The sequence below is a fragment of the Monodelphis domestica genome, chromosome 2, assembly GCF_027887165.1.
Source record: "Monodelphis domestica isolate mMonDom1 chromosome 2, mMonDom1.pri, whole genome shotgun sequence".
NCBI classification, from domain to species: Eukaryota; Metazoa; Chordata; class Mammalia; order Didelphimorphia; family Didelphidae; genus Monodelphis; species Monodelphis domestica.
The window spans coordinates 146,534,377-146,561,907 of record NC_077228.1 but is presented as its reverse complement, the minus strand read 5'-3'; the positions used below and the strand labels follow the sequence as shown (position 1 = coordinate 146,561,907).

Here is a 27,531-nt window from a genome sequence, read left to right as displayed (position 1 = left end):
ATAATATTATAATTTTTATCCAAGTTATGATGTGGCTAAAGAGATCCTTTTGTAAGGATTAGTTTCTTTGATTTCTATTGTAACTTGATAATACTAATCCTAGAGAAAAAGAGCAGAAATAGTTGGTCCAAGGCACTAATTTGATCAGTCCTATATACTTTGATTTCTGAAATAGTTGGTTCTGTGCCTTATACAGAGGAGTGAGCAGATAACTGCATAATACTATAGATATAACCTAGGTAACTTCCATAATCCATGGTATAGTGTAGCAAAAGGAGTCAGTAACATGACTGCTTATAAAATTAGGCTTCTAGGCCCAATAGGACATTGACTTACAATTTGACTGGGCTAGAAATGTTTTCTAAAAGTCTCTTTTTAGGTCTCAAGATTTCCATGACACCATAAGAATGAACATATCTAGGTCAATGTATCTGGGGTCATGGTATGAAAAGGATACTTATTTACTTTATATTCTGTACATAATTATGTATATATATATATATACATATATATCTATAACTTCTAATAGAATATGAGCTTCTTAATAGTTGAGACTGTAACATCTTTGCCTATTTGCTTGCTAATTAATAGCTATCTACTGTTTTCAGGGAAACAAAATTACAACTAAATTAAGTAGGGAAAATATTGAACCTAAAAGACAATAGATTCCATAGTTCCTTCATCTCATTTCATAATAACTGCATAACTTCTCTGGAATATAGGAACAGGAATTGATTATGGATAGTAGTAAAAAGGAATTCAACCAATTCTTAAAAGTGAAGTAGAAGGAAGAATATTCCCTTGGTACACAACTCAATGTAGGTCAGGTTCAAATTTGGTGATATTTGTCAAGAAGAAAATAAGAAAATATTGTGTAAAATAAATAATTGCCCCCAAAAGATATGATTTTTTTCAATCCTTTATCCCACTGAAAAACATGCTTACATTTCACAAGTTAAAGCAAGAGAACTTCTCCTCTCTACCATTATCTGCCTGCTCAAAACTAAACATAGGAGTGATGGATTCATTACAATGGCAGACATTTAAAACTAATTAACTATAACAATTTTCATTAAAATTAGGCAAGAATGGGGGAAGCTGGGTAGCTCAGTGGATTGAGAACCAGGTCTAGAGATGGGAGGTCCTAGGTACAAATCTGGCCTCAGCCACTTCCTAGCTCTGTGACCCTGGGCAAGTCACTTGACCCCCATTGCTTAGCCCTTACCACTCTTCTGCCTTGGAGCCAATACACAGTATTGACTCCATTATTGGCTCCAAGGCAAAAGGTAAGGGTTTAAAAATTTTTTTTTTTAAATTAGGCAAGAATAAGAATCAGTCTGGAAAAATGCACACTATGATAATTGTATTGCACACTAAAAATATTACTTATTGAGTCAAGAAACAAAAGTGAAATCCTATTGAGATGAACAAATCCTACTCTCTTCCCCCCCCTCCCCTTGTAGTAGTAGCTTCCATGGCTCACTATATAAGATTCAATGTTACCAACTCATAAGTTCACAATGGTCCTATATTTTTAGATATTAATTCAAGACTTTGAGGGAATATTCTACACATTTTTATTCCCTCTTATTTATATGTTGCCTAGAAAGCCCTTAAGTTGTTTCTATTTTTTTTCCTCCTTAATTAAGTTATAAATTCTTGCAGGAAAAAGTCAAGTCTTCCTTTTCAATGCTAAACTAGCTCAAAATATGGTAATGTGGCCCATGTCATTGTTGTTGGGTGATTTCAGTTGTATCCACCCCTTTATGACCCCATTTGAGGTTTTCTTGGCAAAACTACTGGATTGGTTTTCCTTTTCCTTCCCCAGCCCATTTTACTGTTGGAGAACTGATACAAATAGGATTAAGTGACTTGCCCAAGGTCACATAGCTAGTAAATATTGTAATAAAGAAATTGTAAGCTGAAGGAAACTACTACTTGAAATGGTGTGGATAAACTGAGGGGAACCTGTTACTTCACAATGGCTGTTGTTCTCTGACTGGCTGTGACTAGAGAGGACTTCTACAGGAACCTAATAAGGAACCACTTATTTATAATGGAGGTAGAACAGAAATTCTGGGGGATGCCACACACAGAGATGCTGGTACACAAGGGACACTGCTAATAAGGGACTGCCCTGGGGTTTCCTCTGGGGTTTCTGCCTATCAATCCCTACTGATTGCTGAGGGATCAACCTACTTCCTAACCCTCTTCCTCCCTCACTCTCTCCTTTGCCTCCCTCACCTCCCCAATCTTCCTTGAAGCCTTTGGCTCCTTCCCTCCCTCCTGAGTGAACTATAATGATACTCTTGTTGCTTTCTCAGTCAAGAGGTTTATTGGGATAACAGGATGGGAAACTGAGGTAAGAGGGATGAGGAATTTCCCTAACCTAAATGAGGTAAAATTGAGGGTTTGGGGGAGTCACAAGTATGTCTCTTAAGCAGTTAGAAAGATGGAGGTCAATGGCTTTTCAAGATCTTCTTTCTTCTTCTTCACAACTGATCCAGATCTCTCAGCTTAACCCCAGAAAAGAAACAAAGTTCAAAGTCTCTAAATTTCTCCTAGACAGCTCAAAAGCCAAATAGATCACCAACTCAAAAGCTTTTCCCTAATCAGCTTCAACTGCCCAGAGACAAAGTCCAAAAGCCAAGTCAGACTCACAAAAGTCTCTCAGCCAGCTTTCAACCTCCAGAGAGCAAGTGTGTGTCCCCCAGTCAGAGACCCAGAGACTAAAAAACCCCAGGTCAACTCCAACTGCTCAGAGCCAGAGACAAAGTTCAAAAGCCCCCCTGGTCAGCTTCAACTCCTCAGAGGCAAAGAGACATAGACCAAGTTCAAAAGCCAAGTTTCTCCTCTCAGAGTGTGACCAGCAAAAACCTCCAGGGAAGAGTGTGGCATTCAGTCAGAGACACAGAGACCAGCCCTGCCCTCAGCTCCAACTGTCAACAACCAGGGACATTCCTTTGGAATCTTCTTTTGCATCTTGGTCCACAGGTCCTGCAAAAAATCTCTCTCTCTTTCATATCTCTATCACAATGTCTGAAGCCACATTTGTACTCAAGAATGTCTTCCTGATTCTCAGTCCAGCATTCTATCCACTGTAACATCTAGCTGCCCTGTACTCCATAAATATCATCTGAAAACTAGTGTCTCCCTGCCTGCAACAAAACCCATTATGTTAAATTTTCATAATATATGCTTATCATAATAAAGTGGTAGAAAGGGTCATGGATATCATTCCCAAACAAGTAGAATACCAGTCTTTGTTTATCTCTTATCACTGTGAAAAAATGCCTTAGGTTCTCTTAGATCCTCTATTGGTTTATTTATTTATTTTAAAAATATTTTTGCCATGTTTTCTTTCCCCCCTTTCCTCCCCCACTCCCAGAGCAGATAAACAATTCCACTGGGTTGTACAAATGTTATCATTTGATACCTATTTCTATATTATTCACTTTTGTTATAGAAAAATTAGATCTTCTATTGGGAGAGTCTTAACTATATTATCTTCTCAGATAGTGGCTATGGCAGTTAAAAGTAAACCCTACCTTTCCAGTCTTCTTACACTTTTACATTTGTTATGCACCCTTTGAGTCAGTGAAACATCTGTTATTTTTGTTTTTCAAACAAGATACTCTATCTCATCTCTGTAGTCAACTCCTAGTGATGTAACTTCCAATTCCTCAAGTTTAAAATGGGGACAACAAAAGCACTGATCTTCCAGGGTTGTTGTGAAGATCAAATAAAATAATATTTATAGAGCACTGTGTGCAATGCCTGGAACATTATAAGTGCTTAAGAAATGCTTGTATATTGGTTTCTTACTAATGCAGATCCTCATCTGACCTAAAACTTGGTGTTTTTGGAGATTTTGGGGGGGAACGGAAATATTAAATTATTTGCTCAATGTCAGAGATAGGATTAGAACCAAAGATATTTTGAGGCCAGCTTCCTATCCACTGTACCCCACTGCTTCCTAACTAGTGAATCATCTACCCACACCTTACCATCTTTCCTATCCTCCTTATGATATATTCATTTTTTCAATGTTCTTCAAATGCAATACCCAGAATTGACCACAATATTCCACATGGTGTTAAACTAGTACAAAGTACAATAGGACTCTATTCTTTCTTTTTCTGAACCCCATATATATCTCAAATTGAACTTGTTATCTCTTTTCTCCAAAATTCTCTCTCCTTCCAAACTTCAAAAATATGGTTATACTGTTAAGAGGTACACCATCTTTCCATTTTCAAAACCTAGATATCATCTTCTACTCCTCACTAACTCTTACCTGACCCCAAATCCAATCTGTTGGCAAAGTCTATTGATTTCACTCTTGCACCGTCTCAAATATGCTTCCAACTTTCTCTCTCTCTCTCTCTCTCTCTCTCTCTCTCTCTCTCTCTCTCTCTCTCTCTCTCTCTCTCTCTCTCTCTCTCTCTCTCTCTCTCTCCCCTCCTCAATATTGCATTCACCATAGAAGAGTCCTTCATTTCCTCATGTCTGAACTTTTGAAATAGTCTATTGGTTTGTCTCCCTCTACAAGTTCCTCCCCACCCTGTCCAAACTTCATTCAGCTTTCAGCTTCTAAAGTGATTGTGAAAGTATTGTGTGCTTATAAAATAATCTCCAGTGATTCCCTATAACCTCCAGGATCATATAGAAAATCTTCTGTTGGGAGTTCAAAGCATTTCATATCTAGTCACCCCTACCTTTCCAATCTTGTTACATTTTTACATTCATCACACACTCTTTGGGTCAATGAAATTGATGTTCTTCTTACTCCTCAAACAAGATGCTCTATCTTTCAGCTTCAGGCATTTTTCACTTAATATCCCTTATGCCTAGAATACTATCATTCTTCATCTCTGCCTGTTGACTTCTTTGGTTTTCTTCAAGTCTCAGCTAAAAAGCTACCTTCTATAGGAGGTCTTTCTTAATTCTCTTAATCCTGATACCTTTTCTCAATTCATTATTTTCTATTTGTTCTGTATATATATATATATATAATTTCTACATAGTTGTTTACATGATATTTTCTTGTTAGATTATTAGCTCCACAAGGGGAAGGGCTATCTTTTGCCTTTGTATCCCTAGTATTTAGCAAACAGAGTTGGTAGTTAATAAATGTCTATTGGACAATCTGGATAAACACGATCTATAAATGTAATTATAAATTTATGCCTAAATTTTTGCAAATCTATTGCCATTCTATGAACTCATATACTTTTTATTTAATTTGTTAATAATTTAGCAAATATTTTAAAAAGTGAATTCTTTTTTAAAAATTCCATTTTATTATATAAATTCCAGCTCAATGTTCATGCCTATTAGTATTTTTAAAAATCTGGATTATGTAAAAAAATCTGTCACATCCAGTTTTATGTCATTGAATAACTTGAAAAATATGTAAAGTGTATTCATCAAAATTGTTGACAAAATTAGTCCCATTGTGTACCAATAGAAACTTCAATACAGGGTGACATTGATTCATTGGACAATACTTTTGAATCAAGATTCTAAGATTCCTTGTTACAGAAAGTATATTTAGCTGCATGACAGATAGAAGGTATCTGAGAGGTCATCTTCAGGGACTCTTAATTTTTATTGTTTCATAGACTCTTCTAATAGGCTAGTAAAGTCCATATTTAGAATATTTTTTAATTCATAAAAATATTAACTTTAAGAAATAAAATTCAAAGAACTAAAACAAAAAGAAATCATGTCAAATATAGGTATTGGCATTTCTATTAAAATAATAAGTTCACTGGCACCAGTTTAAGTACCCCTGAACTCATTCAGTCTCCTAATTTAATAATTCAATGCAAGGTCCTTAGTAGGTAAACATTTTGTTCAGGTTTAAACAATTAATTAATGATAAAAACGGCAACTAGAACTGAGGTTTTCTGATTCCCAATGTAGTTTTTCCTTATACCATTCTAAATCCTTACTCTTACTTTTGAGCTAATACTTATTCCAAAGATTTGAAAGACTATTTTAAATAAATGATTTAAATAATAAATAAATAAATATATATTAAATAAAAATAAATTAATTAATATTAAATTTAAAATGAATTAAATTAATAAACAACTGGATAAACAAAAAGTTAGATAAAAATAATAAAAAAGACAGTCAAACAAATGCAAACTAGCTAGCTAGAAAAATTTGAGGATCAGAGAGAGCTAAGAGGCTCTCATTTTTGTCAAGCAAGATGCTGAACTCTGAAATGGGGCCAGCCCAAAATAATGAGTATTCTATGTGTGCAACTTTTAAAGTCAAATACAAGAACAATATTTTTTTACCCTTCTCTGACCACTCTTTCTTCATCTCCTCAAAGTTCTTCTTTATTCTATATTTCTGTTCTGTCCTAAGATCCTTTATTTTTTTGAAGATCTTCTGTGCTAAGGTGCCTGTAAGAGCCCTAGATAAGACAATGAATATAGGTGTTCTCTGCCATAATCCTGAGAGTTATTCTCATTTGTTTAAATTATGAATGTCCCAATAACATATTTTCCTTGATGAAAATTATCAGTGATCACCTACTTTGAGTTCCATAGCAATGTAAGAATGAGTAAGAAGTAGCTTTAGTACTATACTTTTACCTTATATTTAAGGATGATGGCAGGAATTAAACATTATTGTTTGATTTTCTTCATTTTTTAAAAGGCTGAATGCCATGAAAAAGTCTACCTTTCACTCAACATGACTTTAGGGATTAATTCCTGACCAGTTTTTCCATAAAGAAACATGGGGGTGGAGATGAGGTAGGGGAAAAAGAGCAGATGAAAGACTGCTAAGAGAGTAGAAGAAATAATTTCTTAATAAAGCATATCTGACAAATCATAAAAATAAAGTCAATGTTTTCCAGCCTTAAGCAACTAAGTCCCTTCAGCCCAAAGTTTATTTTAGAGTCCAAATAGCAATGCTTTGTACTTGGATTGCCATAGCCTAACTACATCATATAATCATTCCACCCCACCCCCAAACTAGCTTTCATGTGTTTTAAGACAGTTTTCTGCTGAATAAATGACTATAAGGAAGTTCATAGTTTGATAATTAATGTCATTACAATGTATTTTATGTGTTCCTGACAAGACAATAGCAAATGATAGAACATCACTACCTGGAGATGTAGGGAAGCTTCTAAGATTCCAGAATGTTCTTTTTTTGGAGGGGAAGAAGGGAGAAAAAGATATTTTTTGAGTTTTATTTTATTTTTTCCTTAAACGAATTCCTTTTTCACCCCCAATTCATATATGTTATATGTGGCAATCATCTTTTATAGAAGAGGAGAAAGATTAGGCTTTTTTTAGTTATCATTCAATTAGCTTAGCAGGCAATCAATTGTAGCATAATCTAGTTGGAATCTTAATCTTTTCCACAAGATACTCTGTTAAACTATAGAAGTATTATATCCATAGCATTTAAAATTTTTCTAAAAAAGGGAAATAACTTCTGTTTCTTGAGATCTGCTCTCTATCTAATCATTGTGACTCTTTGTCATCACTGATTTCTTTTTTAAATTTTAGCTAGACATTTCCTGAATATTTTCCCATCCAGACCTATGAGTTTATCTGAGTTTTCTCATACTATAAATATGACTCACAGCTGAGGGGCACAGGTAGCTTATGTAACTCACACAGATAGCCTGTATGGGAGATGGGATTTAAACCCAGATGATCTTGACCATAAGGTTGATTTTTTGTTCAGGACTCCCTATTCCTTTGATTAATTCTTTTTTAGAAATGAAACTTAGGTTCACTAATCTGTAGTTTTAAGACTCTCTATATATAAATTCAAAAGGAGATTACAAATCTCAAAACACTGTTCCTGGAGAGAAGTGATCTTCCAGAAACAGAAATTAAATTAATCACCATAGAATGTATAAGATTCATCTCTAGAAAGCCCTAACAATTTTATAGATGAAAAATCTTTTCAAGGATCCAGAAACCAAAATATAAAGTCGGGAAGAATGAACTGCAATTATGGAAATTATGACATAAAAATGAGAATGGAAAAGTGATGCCTTGCATGGAATCCAGAAAAAGATTTGGAGGATGAAAGTAAATGTTGATCCAGAATTTCCCAAGAGTCAGAGTCCCTTTCTTAGCTGAAGGGAATATTCAAGTCATTTGAAAAGCTCACTCTATAATGGAACAAGAATAGGCTCTGGGACTAATTAAACTCACTCAACTGAAAGGAACATTAGAAATATCTATTTGAACTCATCATTTTTTTGGACAGATAGGAAAAATATCCCACAACACTATCCTACTTTCTTTGCTCTAATCCCACGCTCACCAGACAATATTATTGGAATTATGTTTATGATGTCCTCTATAAAATTGGATAGGAGGTAAACTGGAGAGCAGATAGGGACATCCAGACACTATTAAAGTATATCTCCACAATCAATCAATCAATAAATCAACAAACAAACAAATAAATAAATTAAGAAATACAGTCATCCATCCCTATATCATGGTTCACTTTTCATTGCTTCACTATATTGTGGGTTTAAATATATTTATATATATATTCATATATATATATATATATAAATTCTGTATTGAGGAGTTTTCATTATCTTGGAGGACCAACCACAGATCTATGTTCTGTATTCTTCTGTATCCTGGGAGGTCACTGGCTAAGTGTTTATAAGAGTGTGGGAAAGGTTAATAAGAAGTGGAAAAGGTTTATATGAGAGTGGGAAGGGTTTATTAAGCCTTAAAATATATAAAAACAATAAAATAATTATAATGCTTCTACTTTGCAGGCATTCACCCATCATGGGAGTCTCTAGAGCATAACTCCCATGATAGATGAGGGATCATTGTGGACATATATATTTACGCACACACACACACACACACACACATATATATATATATATATATATATATATATATACACATACACACACTGTATATTTTTCTGTATATTCTTGGTTCAGCTCATATTTATATGTCCATCCTAAGCATAGTATCTACTGTAGTTGAAAACTTAGTAACTATTTTCCTTTTGTCTCTGTCTCTGCCTGTCTGTCTCTAATCTTATTGGTTTATTTCTTGTGAATTTAGTTAGTATAAATTAACAATTCAGAACTGTTTTCTCATTTTTACTCTTCCTTACTAGGTGAAATGTCAAAATAGCTTTCCTAAAAATATTGAGGAACAAATGGATCACTGGTGACCTTAAGAAGGTTTTAATATCTTCAGTAGGTTCTTCTTGAAAGCCCCAAATGACCTTAAGTCTTTTTATCATCTTAACTACAATTATCTTCAATATATTCCTGGGCTGTCAGTGTGACTAGGACTTATTAATTGTTTATTATCTCCTTGATTAAACTTCCTGACAATAGGGACACTGAGCAGGGTTTATTTTAAGTTCAACTGAGTTTGGTTCATCATTTATTTATGAGATTTTTCTTTATGCTTGCTTTCAACTAGGTCTACTATTAGTGTAACAAAATATATCAACTAGAAAAAAAAAGAAATGGTAATCAGTAGTAGTTTTCTCCATTGCTTATATCACTTACTTGAATCTGTTTCACCTTGGCCACTCTGCCTGGGACCTTTTGTTTTTCCATGTTGGATGTAAAGTGAGCCACAGCAGTAAAACACTATCTCTAGTCATAGAAGAATTGCAAAGTTGACCCTATGTTTGGGAAAAATTTTACCAATCAAAACCCCATCACAAATTCAGTGTTAGTAATGTTTGCGATGTTTTCAACAATGCACCTTCCTTTTCCCTTAATGGTGAACAGTGCAGAAAAGTAGAATTGATGTGTCCATCCAGACAACATAGTTCTGTGAATAGTAAAATGAGGAGAGACATCCACACTAACCATAGTCTGTATTTTCCGGTTCCCAACAATTTGATGGCCAAAAATAGGGTGTCTATAGAACAAAAAAAAAAGTATGAATATATGTTAGACAACATGAGTTATACAATTTTTAGCTTTACAGTCTCAAGAAATATTTCTTTGTTTAGAGTCATTTGCTGATGTTAATTTAGTGGTTAATAAATAAATCCTAAAGTGGCATATTTTTGCCACCTTTTCACTGCATACTTTAAACTACAGTCTACAATTCTTGACCAGTTACAGAGTAAATACAGAATGATCTTTGGATTTTCAAAAATATCATTTTACTTCCATGTTGATCTCAACCCCAAATCAAATAATACCTTGTATAGTTGGTATAGTCTCAAAGAGCCTATTAATTTCTTCAACATTCAAACTCAAATTTCTTTTGATTTTTATATTAGCTTCAAAGTATTATGTTAAACAAATGCATATAGCAAGAATATTTATGCAGAACAGCTGCATATATAATTTTAAAAATAATCATAGTATTGGAAATGTGAACCCCAAATAACTGAAAAATGAAACAGACTCTTTCTTGAAATCTTGTTATTTGATTACCTTTGATATTTGTAAAATTAAAATAAACACTTCATAATTGAAATTGGACTCAGATCATTGGGAAACATAGAATTTCAGAACTGGGAAAAATCTTTAAAAATCATCAAGTTCAGGAGTTGAGGACTTTCTTTTATTTCTTTTTTTACTGAGCTTCATTCCCCCCAAATAAATTAATAGTAATAATTATTTACTTTTGTTTTGAGATTCTGTCAAATAAAAGATAAGTGATGACTTTAGGAATTACTTTTAAACCCATAATACATATTATTTCATTAAGAGAGGGCACATCATGAATTTTATGTTACTCTATTATATAGTAATTCAACAAATTTCATGAAAGAAAGAAAAAGGAAATTACAGAATGAATTTCAAACTCAGATAGTATTAACAATTTAAGTAAAAGTATTTTGTTTGGATTCAATAGATAATGTAACAACAATATATTATGCAGAAAGCCAAAATAATAATTATCCAATGTACAGCATGAATATAGTCAAGTTTTGAGGAAGCATATAATTTCTCTATAATATACAAAACCAAAGGAATGTTACTAAAATAAATTTTATAGGAAAAGGACAAAATAAGAATAACATGCTATTAGAGGGATCTTGCTGATCCAAAATTTTAAACATTCTATTATTGGTTGGAATATTTGACTCTCAAGTGACCCTTGAAGCTCAAAGCAAATAGCTCCAGTCTCCTGGGTACCTAGCACATTTCAAACCCCACAAGGAAACTGAGTCCTAACAGAGAGTGCAGCACACTTGAAGTTATCCCAGTAAGTCCCCTTTGACTTTCAATCCAATTCAATCAATTTGCTATATTTCCTATTAAAACCCAAGATGAGGCAGAATTAGCCTGGGGTCACTGCAATCCAAGTCACATAATTTTTGGAGTGTTCTCGTGTAAAGTTTGATTTGGATCTAATTGTTACATCAATAGTCCTGAAGACATCTCATTATTTGGAGGTGAAAGTCAGAGAACTCTGCATCAAAAAAATTCCAATTAGTCTGATAGAAGGTTTAGTGAACCAATAAATACATAATAAATAAAAATAAAGGAAAGGTAAGAAAGAAGAGAAGAGCAAAGAACAGAAAAAAGAATAGCTGTTAGAAAAAAATTTAAACATTTGTGCTGGATTCAGCTATAATATTTATCATGTACTCATATTTAGGTCACTTTTCTGAGTCTCAACTTTCTAATCCATAAAATAAAGGGTTTAAACCAGATACCAGTCCCAGTTTTGATTCTATAGTACTGATTGGAATACTAAATGACTTGTGTACTTAGCAATGTGATTTATGTCTATTACTTGATCCTATAAGGAATGGGTAGGCAAAATGCTTTTCCAAGGTCACTTAAATTTGTAGAAATGATGATATAAAAATTATCCTCAGGATTCTAACTTTTCTTTTTAACTCAGGAATCACCAACTCATTCCAAATTCTTTCTTATTCATAGTTGGTCTGCATTTTATAGTTCTTAATTAGTATAGTTTATGTCTGGAAACTCAATGCATAAAATATCATGATCACAATGAAATGGTTTGGGAATCCTAGTACCAACAACAATAGTAGATCCTTGGCATATAACTATTACAGTTTACTGGGAAACTTCAAATACCATCATTATCAAAAAGCTCTTAATGATTATCCACTTGGTGGAAAATATCATATTAGTTCTAAAAAAAAACATTAATACTTTTGATCTCAAAATATTACAACTGAATATCTCATTTGCCTTCTCATTTGGATGTATGGCATAAACATATACACTTTTGAATCTGGCATATAATATTTTTCTAATTTTAAGTACATCATTTGAAATGTATATAGTTAGTCTACCAGTATGTGAACTACTATGAGCTCAGCCCTCTTCAACTATTGACCTCTTGAAGTTCTGATATTACTAAAAACACCTTTCCCTTACCCCTAACCCCATCTTAATGTTGCCATATTTAACTCATCCAAAGACTTTTAGAACATAGCTTGAATTTAATAAGAAGTATTTCAATTTTTTTCTTTTCCTTTCAGACCACTAATAGTTTTACTTTTGAGCAAGTGAAAATCATTCTGAAATATACTCTTTAATGGTTTTTTCTGTACTTGACAATTTCATGTTCTTCATTCAGCTAAAGTGGATATAAGAGGACTGAATGTAACAATCAAGTGCCAGGAATAGAGAATGAAGAGAATCATTCTACTTCCTAACCACCTTTACCACTTTCACTTATACAAATTTCAAGTTCTAGTTTGGGGAGAATAATTTCTGAAATTATGGGAAATGGGACATAAAATAACTTTATTCTAATGACCAGATTCTGTCTCATTCATTAAAAAAAAAAACTATTAAAAGAAACTAACAGCATCAACAACAACAACAAACCATTCCTTAAGCCCTTGCCCCCAAAGGAAACAGATAACAATGGTTAAATCATGACTTATTATTATGCCCTTGGATTATAAGTGATAGTTTATTTGAGTACTTATGTTTTTTTTTTTCCTGAAGTGCTTCTTCATTTTAATGTCTTAAAAAAGAAGTCACATTGGATAGAAAAGGCTATTCTTTTCTTAGAGTATCTTACTTCTCATTCAAGAACTATCAGTACAAAAACATTTTTGATATAGGAATTATTTTATTTCTTCCTTAGTTAGTACCCTGAGCATTATTAAGAAATTTGGACTTTCAAGTTTTATTGCTATATTGTCTAATTGACAAAAAAAAATGGGATAGCTAAAAATATAGCTAGGAGATCTGGCAGTCAGTCTGTGTCACTTTATGATGCAATGGGATTAAGTTAAAAAGTTACTTTTTCAATAGACTTGGCTGACATTTTACCAAAAGCCCAAAGGAGTGTCTTGTTAAGTGAGCATTGGATAATTCAGTAGGAAAAAGATGCCCTTTGCTTCCATCAAAGAAAGAAAATGCAAATATTTTGAGGTGGTGCCATTCAGAACAATGATGCACCAAATGATTGCCAGCACTTCGAATTTGCAGAAAAAAAAAAAAACTATTTGTCAGAATTGCTATGGGATATTCCTGGATTGTGGCTTTAGAGAAAAGCAACAACCAGATGTCTATTTTGTCTAACAATGTGCTTCAAAATACTAGGATGAGAAGATAATGTTGAGATTTAGGCTAGTAGCTAATAGAGTAAATGTACTCAACATATGGACCAAAGGTGGAAGAAATTCATTTTATCTGTCGTGAACTCATTTTACTTTATTGGTCAATGTCATTAAAAATAAAACAACTATCAACCTCTGGGAAATAGGGACATCTACTGCAATGTCTATTTGATCATTATCCTTTTGTAAATATCTTGTTGATGGCTATCTCAATAAAAAGAGCATGAATGAATTGCCAGACATCATAAGTTCTACTTTATAAACAGATGGATGATTTTTTTTAAAAACTGACATATTATGTAACAGGATAAAGGGGGTGAACTGGCAATAAAAAGGTTGCATAGCATTGTGGTTGTTGAAAGTTGAGTCTCTTTTGAGAACTTCATTAATGAAAAGATGAATAATTCAACCATCATTCTCCATGAAGGAACTAATAGTCCAAATGAAAAGGAAAGCCTCTTAGGTTTTGATCATATACTCCATTCCTGAAGCTCCTCTTTCCTTTCTGAAATTCTATAAATTCTTTAGAAAAATGGGGGCTGGTAAATAATACACTAAAAATTCTTGGAGGCTATAGGTTGATTAGAAAACTACATATAAACATTATCTACATTTTAAAATTTTTATTTATTTCATTAACTATTTCCCAAATATATTTTAATGTGGTACCAGCTACACTTGGTAGTGTTGTGGGCCACCTGTGGCCTCTGGGCTGGGTGTTTGACACCTTTGCTTTGAAAGGTAGCTGAAGTATCACTTCTTTTGTGAAGCATTCTTTGGTTTCCCTCAGTTAGAAAGGCTCTTCCCTCCAAATCTGTAATCAGCGCCTCTTATAATAATTTTTTTGGTATTATTACTAGTACATAATTCATAGTGATTCTGTATTTATTTAAGACATTGCATTTTTATGTATGTATAATTTTCTCTGCTATTCTAAATGTTTCCTTAAGGTAGGTGCCATATCTTAATTATCTTTGCATTCCCTTAATGGCTAGCATAGGGTTAAAAATGTCAATGAATGAACAAATGAATATCATAATGGAAATAGAATGTTCACACATAGTACCAAAAAAAAAACAAAACAAGCCAAACCTATCTTTACAATTCTCTTAAGTCTTAAGGGCATAACAAGGTATGTGTGTAGGGAGCTAAATGTGATTTTTTTTAAAGTTGTGAAAGGGACATGGAATCTTTTTAGGTAGAAATAACATTTAGTTATTATATCAGAGTGCCATCTCTACAATTTGAAGTTTCAAGAAATGCAAATGATACATTATACAATACTCGATTCTTAAGAAATAGAGGGAAAGTTGACACCCTGTGGAAATACAAAGGTATTTCTATAAAGGTTCTGCTCCTATCGTACTCTGAATAAGTTCTTTATGACCTTAATTTTGGCCAGAAGACAGGAGATCCTGTGTTCAAATCACTTCCAAGCTGTTTGAATCTGTGCAAATAACAACCCCCATTACCTAACCCATATCTCTTTTGCCTTGGAACTGATAGTTAATATCCATTCTAAGACAGAAGGTAAGGATTTTAAAACTGTACAATAAAATATAGATAATGTTGCATTTTTAAACTTAAGTGAATATACAACTTACTGAAATTCTTTTGTAAAGATCTGTGACCCCTGTTTCTATTTGAGTTTAATACCTCGCTAGGCTAGATGACCACAGAGGAGCATGATATGGTAGAAATATGCAGGATTTGTAGTTAGTGGACTTCAGTTTACATCTTCCTGTGTGTGTGATTTTAGGCAAGTCACTTAACTTCTATGGGATATCATTTCCTCATTCTTAAATGAGGGGACAATTCTAAAAGGCTCGTAAAATTCCTTCTACTCTTAAATATCAATCAGATATAAAGTTATATGTTCAATGACCTAAACATAATTGGATATTTTGCAACACTTTGAAAATATCACTTATATGTAAACAATTATATGCTAAGTAAAATATTTTAAAATAAGTATTTCAATAGCCCTATTAGAAAATGTTTAATCTATTTTGAATTATGCTTATTTGAACTTAATAAAAATTAATTAAAGAATTGTTTTCCATAGAGAATTCAGATTTTTGAGCAATTAAGCCTGATTTCCTGTAAATTAGTTCAAATTGATTAGGTAAATATCAAGAAATGAGCAGTCATGTTGACTCAACCAGCTACCACTGAAATAAAAAAGAAAAAACATCTTGAATTTCCTTTGCTTGTGTTCCAACTATTCTATGAACAACAGCTACAAAAATCTTATGATGAAAAAATAGGTCCTGAATTTCCTCTCCATTTCTATTTTTGATGCTGGGTTTTCCTAGTCAAGTTGTCCCCAGATTTCTCTTTAGTGATCATCCTAGACACAGTGTTCTGCTTTTCCTGCTTCTCAATACAGCATCATAATGATGTCTGAAATTTGGATGGTGAGGCATAATTTTCTGAAATTTACTGATGAAAGCAGCAAGTTTGACCTTTGGGATTATTGGCATGTTTTATTTTTGCAAACTTCAATTCTTCTAATCAGTGATTCCTGACTCATCATGTCTGACTTTACCATAGAAAATACATCACTTGCTTCAAGTATACTCAAGTGGCAAATATCTACACAATAAATGAAGTTAGGCAGAACATCCATTAGTAGAAAGGAGAAGGACAATGAGCCTGGCTGCTCATTTGAAAGGGGCTTAGGCATGGGGAGGGAGGAAAGAACCATTATCACTTGTCATATTTATAAGTTCAGTTTATATCTCAATGGAATATTCTTTGTAAAGTAAGACAAGAATGTTGTTAATATCAGTTGTGTAGGTTATGCAATTTGCCATGTTCTGTAACTCTAGCCCCTACCCAAAAACACATACCAACATATCTCTCACTTGTCCATCCCCATCCTCTAGCTACATGCCTTGTTTTCATAATAAATTCTGATTGAAAACAGTCAAATATTTCAGCCAAAGCCCATAACTCACAGATGTGCATGGAGATGTTTTTATCTCTTGAAGGTCAGCAAATCACTGTGTTGGCTCATGCTCTTTGTTTAAAGGATAATAGTCATGGTTTTTAACTTTCTTCAAATCACCTTTCTTGCTTCCATGAGTATAATCCATCTTTCTCTGGATCTATGGTAGGTTATATTTTCCCTTTCTGAGATTTAACATTAATTACATCCTTAAATTATCCAAGTCAAAGGTACAGAAAGCAAATGATTATTTTCAAAAGTGCTCTTCTGAATACCCACAAGCCTCCCATAAGCTGATTAAGAGACATTTGGAATATACTTACTTGAAATCGGTAAAATGTGCCATCATCCTTTAATGTGAGAACATGATCTGAGATTGGAAAGAAATATCCATGGGCAGCCATTAATGTCCCCAAATGGAGAGCCTCCACTGTTTCATAAAAAGAAAGAAAAGAATAGACAAAGGCTTTTATATCTTTGATGTTTAGCAGTGTAATAGTTCTTCTCAATCTCTCAAAACACATTGTAGTATCTAAATCCTTGGCATTCTGAAAGCATTGCTTTATGCATATTATGATATCTTTGATTTCATAAAGGAAGTTACTGACATGATTACTGCTTCTATTAATCAGCTTTAAATATTAAGTAACCTTTAAGTGTCCTCTCACTTCATTATAATTTCTCTCTGGGTAGTAAATTCAGTTGACACATTATCTTCCTTTCATTTTTCCTTTTCATCCCTCACCTTCCACATGTGGAAACTATTTAGAATGTCACATTTATTCTAAAGGATGAGTTTCCTAGGGGGGAAAGAGACGCATTTTCCAGATAACAGAATTGCAGCATTTAAAATAAATGAACTTTTTTATTTTAGTTCTTATTTTAGGAAAATATTTTCAAAATATTACAGATGTGTCTGTCCAACTAAATGGAATATATTAAACATAAATGTATTCATTTCTTTATAGTTTAGGATCCTCTACATTGATATCTGTAATTAAACTTTATTATAATATAGTGATGATATGAGATGACTGAAATGTGACTTAAACTGTCATTTCACCACAGAAAACTCTAACTTTGGCTCTTTGGCTCTATCTAGAATGATCTATATATAATATGTGGTTAGGCTTAATGCCAGGTGTAGCATCATCTGGGCTCTACTGATCTTTTTCCTCAACCTGATGCCCAATCCTTTGCTGTTCATCTCTCTATTCCCTGTATATAACATGTTGTAGAGCAGAAAGGTGAGAATGAAAAATAGGTAAATATGTAGACACATATATATATTATACATATATACATATACGTCATTTCTCACTTAGGTGAGCCTCATTATTCATGGACTTTGAATATTAGAATTTTCCTGCTTATTACAATAGATTTGTAATCACAAATCAATATTTTTGGGGCTCTATGATAGCAATTCCTGGGTATGTACAGACCAAAGAAAACTACAAGTTGATGTGCACTTTTGTAGCTATTGTATAAAAAGGGGATATTTGGCTTCTTTTAGCTTTCAGATTGTTTTTCTCAATTTTGTAATTTCTGTTGGTGATTTTGTTGTTTAAAAAGTCAATAACCATAGCGCTGAAGTGTTGTCTGGTGTTCCTAAGTATAAGAAGACCATCATGTGCCTTATGGAGAAAATATGTGTTAGAAAAGTTCAAGTTATAGTGTCGATGGCTATGAGCTCAATGTTGTTGAATCAACAATACAGTTCATCCCAAAAAAGGAAGAGATTTACTGATCTGGACATGAAGCCACTGTGGGAAGTACTGAAATAATTGTTTTGACCAGAAGCTTACAGAAACCTATTCCTGCAATTCCATAAAGAATAAGGGTTCAGTAGTAACTTTTTAGAACATAATTATTGGGATGGAAGTAGGCTTAAGATAGTAAAGAATGGTTCTATTTAGAATTTTCTCATCTAATCTTTCCCTGTTTCTTTTATTTTGTATGTTAGACACAAAGGACCTTGAGGAGGAGATTGAGGAAAAGTGCTACTGGGCCCTAAAATCATGCAACTAAAACTCCTATAAACATGCATATATGTGTATGTCTATGTAGAATCTCTCAATAGAATGTAAACTACTTGAAATAGGAACTGTTTTCTATTTTTATCCTTAGTGCTTAGGGTAGTACTATATGCATAGTAAGTGTAATAAATGTTTTTCATTCATTCATTCACAGGGCCCTGAACAAATGGAGTTGTTGCTCTGTTGGTTGAAATATTAGTCCAAAAAATGCTTCTGAAGTTGGGAGGTTGTCAATCAGGCATCAATGTAGATAAATAATACATGCTAACTCTTAAGTTAGATAGGAGGTTGGACAGAAACCTTGCCCCTGTTTAGATGAAATCAAGTTTCAAAGAAGGATTACAAGTCTGTGGGCTTTAAGTTGCACATATTGTATGTGGGTACAACCTAAGGTAAGCAGACATTTGTGTAATTTGACTTAAGGGTATCTGGTATTCTGGAAAATTGAGGGAACTATCAGATAAGAAAACAATTACTAGATTGAATAAATGGGGAGTTATTTCTGAGTACGAGTATAATGATATTCATAATTATAAAAACTAATGCAAAATCTAAATCCAATCAAAGTATTCTCCAATAAAGGCTACATTTTTATGTCTTCCTTTACTGAAATCCAATTTCAGTCTAACATCACAATCTGAATTTCATGGAACTCTTAAAAGTTATATTATCAAGGCTTCAGAAGGCCCTATCCAATTGGAAAGTCTTTGGATGTGGCCTATCAATGTAGAAAGTATCTAAGGAATAACTATCTACCCAAAGCTTCATTTCTGTAACACTGGTGATGATCTCTTTGAGACAGTAACTATACAAAATAGAAGAATATTTTCTACAATGTGAAGGAGATAGGATCTGGATTGGGGTGGTAATTGCCTAGACTGATTCAATTATAGATTCTTTATGTACTGAAATAAGCTGAACCTACAGATAATTATTTGTATATCAATCCACTGCTTCTTTTGTAAAAGCCTAGCATTAATTTCATATCTTTGGGAACAAAAAGCATTGTATCTACTTTTCTTCATCAATAATCTACCTTAAATGGCAAAATTCCACCTTATGCCCCTGTGGAATTCTTATTTTTTAAAAGTATATCTGATGGAGCTGATCAATCCAAAGTAGTATAAATTTTTAAGAATAGATTGCTCAGAGAGGCCAAAATAGTTATACTACCTTGAACTTCTAATATTGAGGAAGTAGCCTGATCAAGTATGCCAAAGTTTCATGATAGAGGGCAGCTATGTAGCACAATGGATAGAGCAATAGGCCTGGCATTGGTAGGGCCTGGGTTTATATATGACCTCTGATACTTCCTAGCTTTGTGAGCCTAGGCAAATCACTGAACCCTAATGAGTTTGTTGCTCTCCTATCTTTCAACTGATACTAAGAGAATTTAAGAGTTTTATTTAAAAGGAAAAAAATTACGAGAACTGTACCCATAATGTAATAAAGCTTAAGGTCAGTGTCCAAATAAACTGTTCTACTGACTATCTTTGCATAAAGTCAAATGAAATTAAATGCAGTATATTTTTAAAGCTTTAGTGAAGTTTTAAGCTTTAATAGCTTAAAACTAATAATTCCAAAAGATCTGACACCTTCTAATTTCTACAAGTAGAAATTGAGATTCAAGGCATTTGGTTAGGTGCACATAAAAATAGCTATGGTCTAATGACAACCTTGAGATTATATGTGCCTTTTTATTTTCAAAGGAATTATTATCATGTAATCAATGAATTTATAACACCCCCCAAATGTATGTAGCAATATGGTGGAAAGAGTATTTGACCAGGAGTCAGGAAACATGGCTTTTTGGTCCAGTTTGGCTACTACCTAACAGTATGATGATAGAAACTCACTGTCCTGGTCCAACACAGCACTCACAATACTAAATGAGAACTCGACTGTTACTAGCAGGTCATAATTAAAAATGAACCCTTTTTCAACCTGAAACTTTATACATAATTATAAGAAATAATTACCCGAAGTCTTGTGTTATCCCTGTCATAGATACTTCTGTGATCTATTCTCCGGTCACTTCATTTTTTCTTGGCAGAGTTGTTTGGGACTCCATTTAATGACCTCTCAGTTTGAGCAAGATCAGATTTCTCATACATTATTTTTTGCATGTTGAACTTTCTGTTTACCATCTAACATTATGTTTAGCATGTTTACCCGAAGCACCTCAACCTATTCATATGATAAGGACACTTTTAGAAAAAATAAGAATTTGTAACCCAAGAAGCAGATACCCTAACAGGTTGTATAGCTGAGGATATTCCTTATGGTTGTTTAGCCTCAACAGGCTTGGATCAGAACCATCATCAGCAAATATAAACTATTTATACTTAAGCCCAATTGTCTATCCTCTCAAGCTCAAGTATCTCACACCAAAATGAGTCATTCTACAACAAGCATTTATTCCTCTGTTCACACTTTTGAATCTTCCTTAATAATAAATGGCCATCTTAGTCTATTTAGGCCCTTATCTCGAACTCTTGGTTGCCACAAAAATAGCATAATAGCTGTCAGTATATCTAGTCATTAAGTTATAAGCTACTGCAACCTCTGTCATCTTTTCTCTTTCCAAGTATGTATGTTGCTAGATTTCATCTAATGAATTAAGAAACCATAAAGTAAACTATAAGTCACAGCAGAGTTGAATTTCTAAATCCATTTCACTTGAAAGTCTATAATATTGCATATATGTCTGTGTGCTTAGAACTATGTTATATCAGGTTAGAATTCTAGAATGGATATCAACCAGATCACCTATTTTTATATGAGGATATATCAATATTTTGGTTAATCCTACTGTTTTCTTCTCACAAATTGATAACAAAATACAGGGTGTTTCAAGAGTCTTAGTGTAATTTTAATATTAAAGCATCACTTTAATATAGGCCACCAAGATTATTGGACTACCCTTAATATATTGATAAGCAATGGATTTCTTTAAGATCGTTTTGTGCTCTGTTTCAAGACTTAAATAATATTCAAAATAATTCATCTTTTTGAAAAAAAGCTTTTTTTTCTTTTGTTTTAATATATTAACACATTATAATTTTAAATGGAGTTAAAGTTTTGTGACTCTGGATTAGGTTTAGATTTGCCAATGGAGGGATGATTAGGTGATTCAGTGGCTTGAATGTTGGAACTGGAATCAAGAATACTAGTGTTTAAATCTGTACTCAGACCCTTAGTAGTTGTGTGTTACTGGACAAGACTCTTAACATTGTTTGTTTCAGTGTTCCCATCCACAAAATGAGCCAGAGAAGGAAATGGAAAATCATTCCAGTCTCTTTGCCAAAAAAAGCTTAATGGGGTCACAAAGAGTTAGACATAACTGAAGTGACTCTAACATTGCTAATAAAATTCCATCTTATCCGATCCATCAGGAATTAGAAAGTACCTGTGAAGGAACTAGTTTTAAGTAACTAGTGATTGAAATTGTCCTCTCAAAACTGCCTCTAGATCACAATTGAGCAGCAAAAAGGAGATCAGACCCGGAAAGTGTTGAAGTAGTGTGCTCAAAGGCAAATAACAACCAAAAAAGGTGGGGGGTGGGGTTAAAAAAGCCAAGATTTTTCATGTATTACTCTGAAAGTTTTCTTTGGCTTTTTTAACTTTAGGAAACTATAGTTTTTATGGGGGTGGAGGATAAATGAGGTGGGTGTGGTGGTTTAGGTGAATAAGGATCAATTCCTCCTAGACATTTATAACATAATTCAAACTGGATTTGGAAATGATATATGGGCAATCAGATTTACATTTCTGTTACCATCATTCTTAGCTTGATTGCTCTCAACAATAATTTTTGATTATCTTAACTGTTCTTTTGTCTTTCAAAAAAATCTCTGACTTTCATGGCTAATCATATTTAATTAGTTAACTAGCAAGTTGTCCTTTTCAGTTCTAAATCTATGATCCTAATTTCCCTGTTTGATTAAGACAGGTAAAATGCCATCTGTAAATAGGAGAAGTATGTGAGGAGATTTGATTATTTTATGAAAGAGGGGGAAGAACTTCTGAAGCATTTAACCTTTGATCTGGCAAACACTCTATAATACCCTGTGATGCTTCCTCTTTTAAAATTCTATTCTAATGCCTAAGATGGTCCTGGTGGATGTGTGTGAGTGTGTGTTTTGTTTTTGTTGGTTTTTTTAATCTATGTAAGCTACTTTAATGGAGTAACTCCATCAGTGAAGTCATGAGTTATTATAGTATTTTGTGGCTCATCATGAAGGATAAAAAAAAAAACTTAAAAGTTGAAAGAATCCCTGGTCCAAACTGGACCAAATTCTTTATTTTACACTTAAAGCAAAGTAAGACTCAGAAAGATTAAGAAAATTGTTCACCATCATTAGCATAATATATAGTTGAGCTGGAATTCCAACTCAGGTGCTTTGCTCTTTCCACTATTCCATATTCATCTACTCATAGAGAGAATGTAGGTTAGACCACAACTAAAAAGTCACAGAGGTCTGACATCTCTATAGAATTCCAAATCTAATTTTATTTGAGAGTCTAGTACACTGGAAAGATGTGAACCTCTTCCAAATACACTTGAAAACCAGCAAGGCATTTGCATTCTCAGAGAATAGAGGAAATACATGCTGAGGAAAGAGGGATGACTTCCACAGGACATGGGAGCTTGAAGGTACACTTCTAAGTAGGGGATTCCTTGAGGAAGGCCCCAGACTTTAGTAACAACAGATTATTTTGTCTAGGAATTTCACTTAGTTTAAACATAGATAGGTGAAGATGTCTGTGGATTCACGGTTTTACCATGTTGAGTTTAGGGAGATTACCCTTGCCTTAAACTCCAGAACCTTTAGCCCCTTTTATTCTAAGCCAACTAACTATCTACAACCTACCCAAACTCCTTTTTTTGTGCTTGTAAAAGTGGAGCATTATTGAGAAATCTTTCCTCAGAACAACTGAAGGTTATCTGAATATGTTTCAAAAGGCCATTGAGAAGGAGATAAAGCCTCTCCTCCTTCAACTCCAAAACAAAGATACTGTCCTCTGATAACATATATTAAAGGAAAATTTAAATCTAGCTAGCTGAGTGCCTGATTCTGTGCTTAGGCATTGAGGAAGCAAAGACAAAAAGGAAACAATTTTTCCACTAAAGAACATTGAATGGTATTAGAGGAAATGACATGTAAATATATACATGATTACATAATATATTCATAACAAATACAAAGTAATTTGAGGAGTAGGAAATAGTTATATTGAATCGAATGATTTCCAAGACATTGGAAGCTCCATATCAAAGTCAGAAATACAATCTAACCTTAACATTAAAGATGTTAGTCCTTTTAATTTTGTCTTCCTACCTTCAAATTATAGTCCCCTTTCCTATCCCAAGGTCATTTAAAGTATTCGAAATTGAAGCTAATTCATATCCATTAAAAAGAAGTAGTGGGTCAGCTCAGAGGCCTCTGGGTAACAGGAAGTCAAGCTCATGCACAGTGAACCCCTCCTCCTCCACTTTCAAAGATTTTTCTGCCATGGAGCCTCCTGAGAATCCACCAACTGAACATTAAAAAGCATCAATCTGGAAATTTCTGTGTAAACATTGCGGCAGTTTAGACTCAGGACTCTTCCTCTCCTCAAAATCTACCAATATAGACCAAGGCCAAAAGAAACCAGATTCATATGAATGAAGGGACTCCCCAATTGGCTGCAGAATTTAAGGTACATGGGATTTGGGCATTTCCACACTATAAGGAGATGAAATAGCTTCCACTGAAACATGAGCTGATCAACCCTCCCTCACCCCCCCCCCACACACACACAGAGCCAGTGCCCTAGAGTAAGAGTCAATGTTCTAGAATCAGTGAGCAAGTAAGGGGGCTCCTCTAGAGCGAGTAAGGGGGCACCTCTAGGTCCTTTACAGCTGACTAAGACCACCAAAGACTTCAATATTCTAATAGGACTGAAGAGGTTTTAGGGAAGAAACATAGAGGGAACATATAAATATTTTTATTTTATTAAACAAGGAAAGGTAAGGTAAAAAAAAGAAGGGGAAAAGGGAGAGATCTTAATCATTTTACCCTCTAAATTATAAGCTATCTGACTAAATCTATCTTATTTCTAAGTACATTAAAGGCAAAATCTTTAGGGATTAGTAATCTTACAACAGAGTCTTGGTGGGCAAAGTCCAAAATCCCAAGAGAAATATCCAAAGATGCTCTGTTCTCAGGTTGGTCAGCTTCTTCTATCTGTTCAGCAGAAGAATGAAGACTGCCTACTTTTCCATAGCCAAAGATATTTCCAGGCTTGTAATTTGAATGATGGTTTCTCAAGCTGCTCCAGGAAAACAAACTTGCCTCCTCCTTCATCAAGGTCCAGAGAGATTGTGTCTATTGCTGAATTGTTTCTCTGGTATTCTATTCCTCCATGTCCAGGGAAAATTCTAATCCCATGCCTTGTCAATCACTCTTATGTCCTAAGTCTTATTTCCTATTGTAATAAGACCTACCCCTGAGAGCAGCTAGATCTGAGAACCCAGCACGCTAAAGAGAACAGACCTTGGGCATGGAGATAGCACACACAAGGGCGGCAAACAGCAGAAGCTGCAGAGACTCAAGAGGTGGCCTCAGGCAAAAACCACACTCCTTAGCTCCATACACAGAGAGCCTGCTTTCCTCACTCAGATTTCTTACTGGAAAGGGAAGGAAAAATCAGCACAATGGTAACAAACAATGCCCAAGAAAAACAACCTCCCAACACCAAGAAGAACAAATTTTATGGAGGAAAAATCCAGACTAGAGAAGAGATAGCAGAAGAGGACATACAAATAAATGCATCCAAACCTTCCCCCCAAAATGGAAATTGGTAACAAGCTCTTTATGAATTTAAATCAGAGCTTAAAAAAAAGATAGAAGAATTTTGGCAAGACAAGAGGAAAATAGTTCAAAAAGAAAATAACAGTTTAAAGAACTGGAACTCCCAATTGGAGACCAAAATTAAACAGCTGGAAGCCATGAAAAGTAGGATAGACCAAACCGAAAAGGAAAACTAAAATATTATAGCAGAAAATCAGCCTTTAAAGACCCAAATTAGGCATTTGGAAGCCAATGATCTTGCAAAATGGCAAGAATTAATAAAGCCAAGTCAAAAGTTTGACAAAATAGAAGAAAATATAAAATATCTCACTGACAAGATGATAGATGAGGAAAACTGGTCTCATAGAGACAATTTGAGAATCATCGGTCTACCTGAAATCCCAGAAATAAACAAAAATCTTGGCATCATACTACAAAATATTATCCAAAAAACTTCCCTGATGTTCTTGAACAAGAGGGCAAAATGGACATTGAAAGAGTTCATAGAATACCCTCTACACTAAATCCTCAAAAGACAACCCCCAGGAATGTAATTGCCATATTCAGGAGCTTCCAACCTAAGGAGAACATTTTAAAAGAAGCCAAAAAGAGACAATTAAGATATAAAGGAGCACCAATCAGGATTACACAAGATTTGGCAGCTTCCACACTAAAGGACTGACTGTAAAGTTTGGAATATGATATTCAGAAAGGAAAGAGAATTGGGTCTTCAACCAAGGATCACATACCCATTAAAACTGACTATATATTTCCAGGGGAAAGTATGGGCATTCAAAAAAACAGAAGATTTCCAAGTATTGGTAAAGAAAAGACCAGAACTATGTGGAAAGTTTGATATCCAAACATAAAAATCAAGAGAGACATGAAAAGGTAAATAAGAGAGAGGAAAGGGGAAATTTTTTTTTTTAATTTTCTTCCTTAAGGGCTTCAATAAGATCAAATTCTTTATATTAATGTATGTAAATGTTATTTTTAACTCTCAAAAATTATATTGACTAACATAGTAATTAGAAGAATCATTCATAGGTAGAGATGGAGGTAATAAGTGGTTGAAGATTATATGCAAAAAAAAAAGAAAAAGGAAGGAGGAATAGAAGATGGTACCAAGAGAAACTTGAAAGAATAAGATAAATAGGATAATCTATACCACACAAAGAGTCCCATGGGAAGGGGATGGAAAGAATACTATTATAAGAAGGAGAAGAAGAGAGTGCTAATGGGTAATACTTAAACCTTATTGTTAGTGAAATCAATTCTGAGAGGGAAGAGCATCTAGAATCATTAAGTTATCAAGTTCTATCTTACCCGACAGAGAAAATGAGAAGGGAAATACAAAGAGGGGGAGAGAATGGTAGAGAGTACAAAAAAGGAGGGAAAGAGAAGAGGTAGGGAATTTAACAGACCCTAAAAAAATAAGAAGGGAATAAAAAGGGAGGGAGTAGAAAGGGAAGTATACTAAGGGTGGGGAATAGGGGGACTGATTAAAAGCAAACCACTGCTTTTAAAGGATATAATGAAAGAAGAAAGGGCAGAATTAGGAGAGGATAGAAAAATGTTGGGGAAGACACAAGAGGTAATCATAACTTTGAATGTGAATAGGATGAACTCACCCATAAAACAAAAGCAAATAGTATAGTGGTTTAGAAACCAAAATCCTACCAAATGTTGTCTAGAAGAAACACACATGAGGCAGGTAGAAACTCATAGGGTAAGAATTACATGTTGAAGCAAAATCTATTGGGCCTCAACTGAGAAAAAGAAGGTAATCAACATGTTACACCAAATGCTATAGCATCCAAATTTATAAAGAAGGAACTAGTGAAGTTGAAGGAGGAAATAGATGGTAAAACAATACAACTGGGAGACCTGTACTTTCCTTCATCAAATTTCCAAAAATCAAACAAAAAAATAAATGAAAAAGAGGTAAGAGATGTGAATGAAATCTTAGAAAAATTAGAATTAAGAGATATGTGGAGAAAAATACGTAGGGACAAAAAGGAATACACCTTCTTTTTGTCAGCACATGGTACATTCACAAAGATTAACCATAGACTAGGGTATAATAATATTGAAAAGAAATGCAAAAAAGCAGAAATAATAAATTCAACCTTTCTAAATCATA

The 27,531-nt window shown here is 33.8% G+C and overlaps 1 protein-coding gene across 4 annotated transcripts in view; it reads right to left on the bottom strand.

Moving 5' to 3' along the window:
* Nucleotides 1–27,531, bottom strand: part of RGS7 (regulator of G protein signaling 7) — a 742,720-nt gene that overhangs the window by 196,880 nt on the left and 518,309 nt on the right. For all 4 annotated transcript variants that reach the window (XM_007481562.3, XM_007481561.3, XM_007481558.3 and 1 more), the window contains exons 5-6: nt 16,837–16,943; nt 9,857–9,908 (exon numbers count right to left, since the gene is read on the bottom strand). In XM_007481562.3, coding sequence (XP_007481624.1) covers nt 9,857–9,908; nt 16,837–16,943 — 159 coding nt within the window. The remainder of the gene's footprint in view (nt 1–9,856; nt 9,909–16,836; nt 16,944–27,531) is intronic.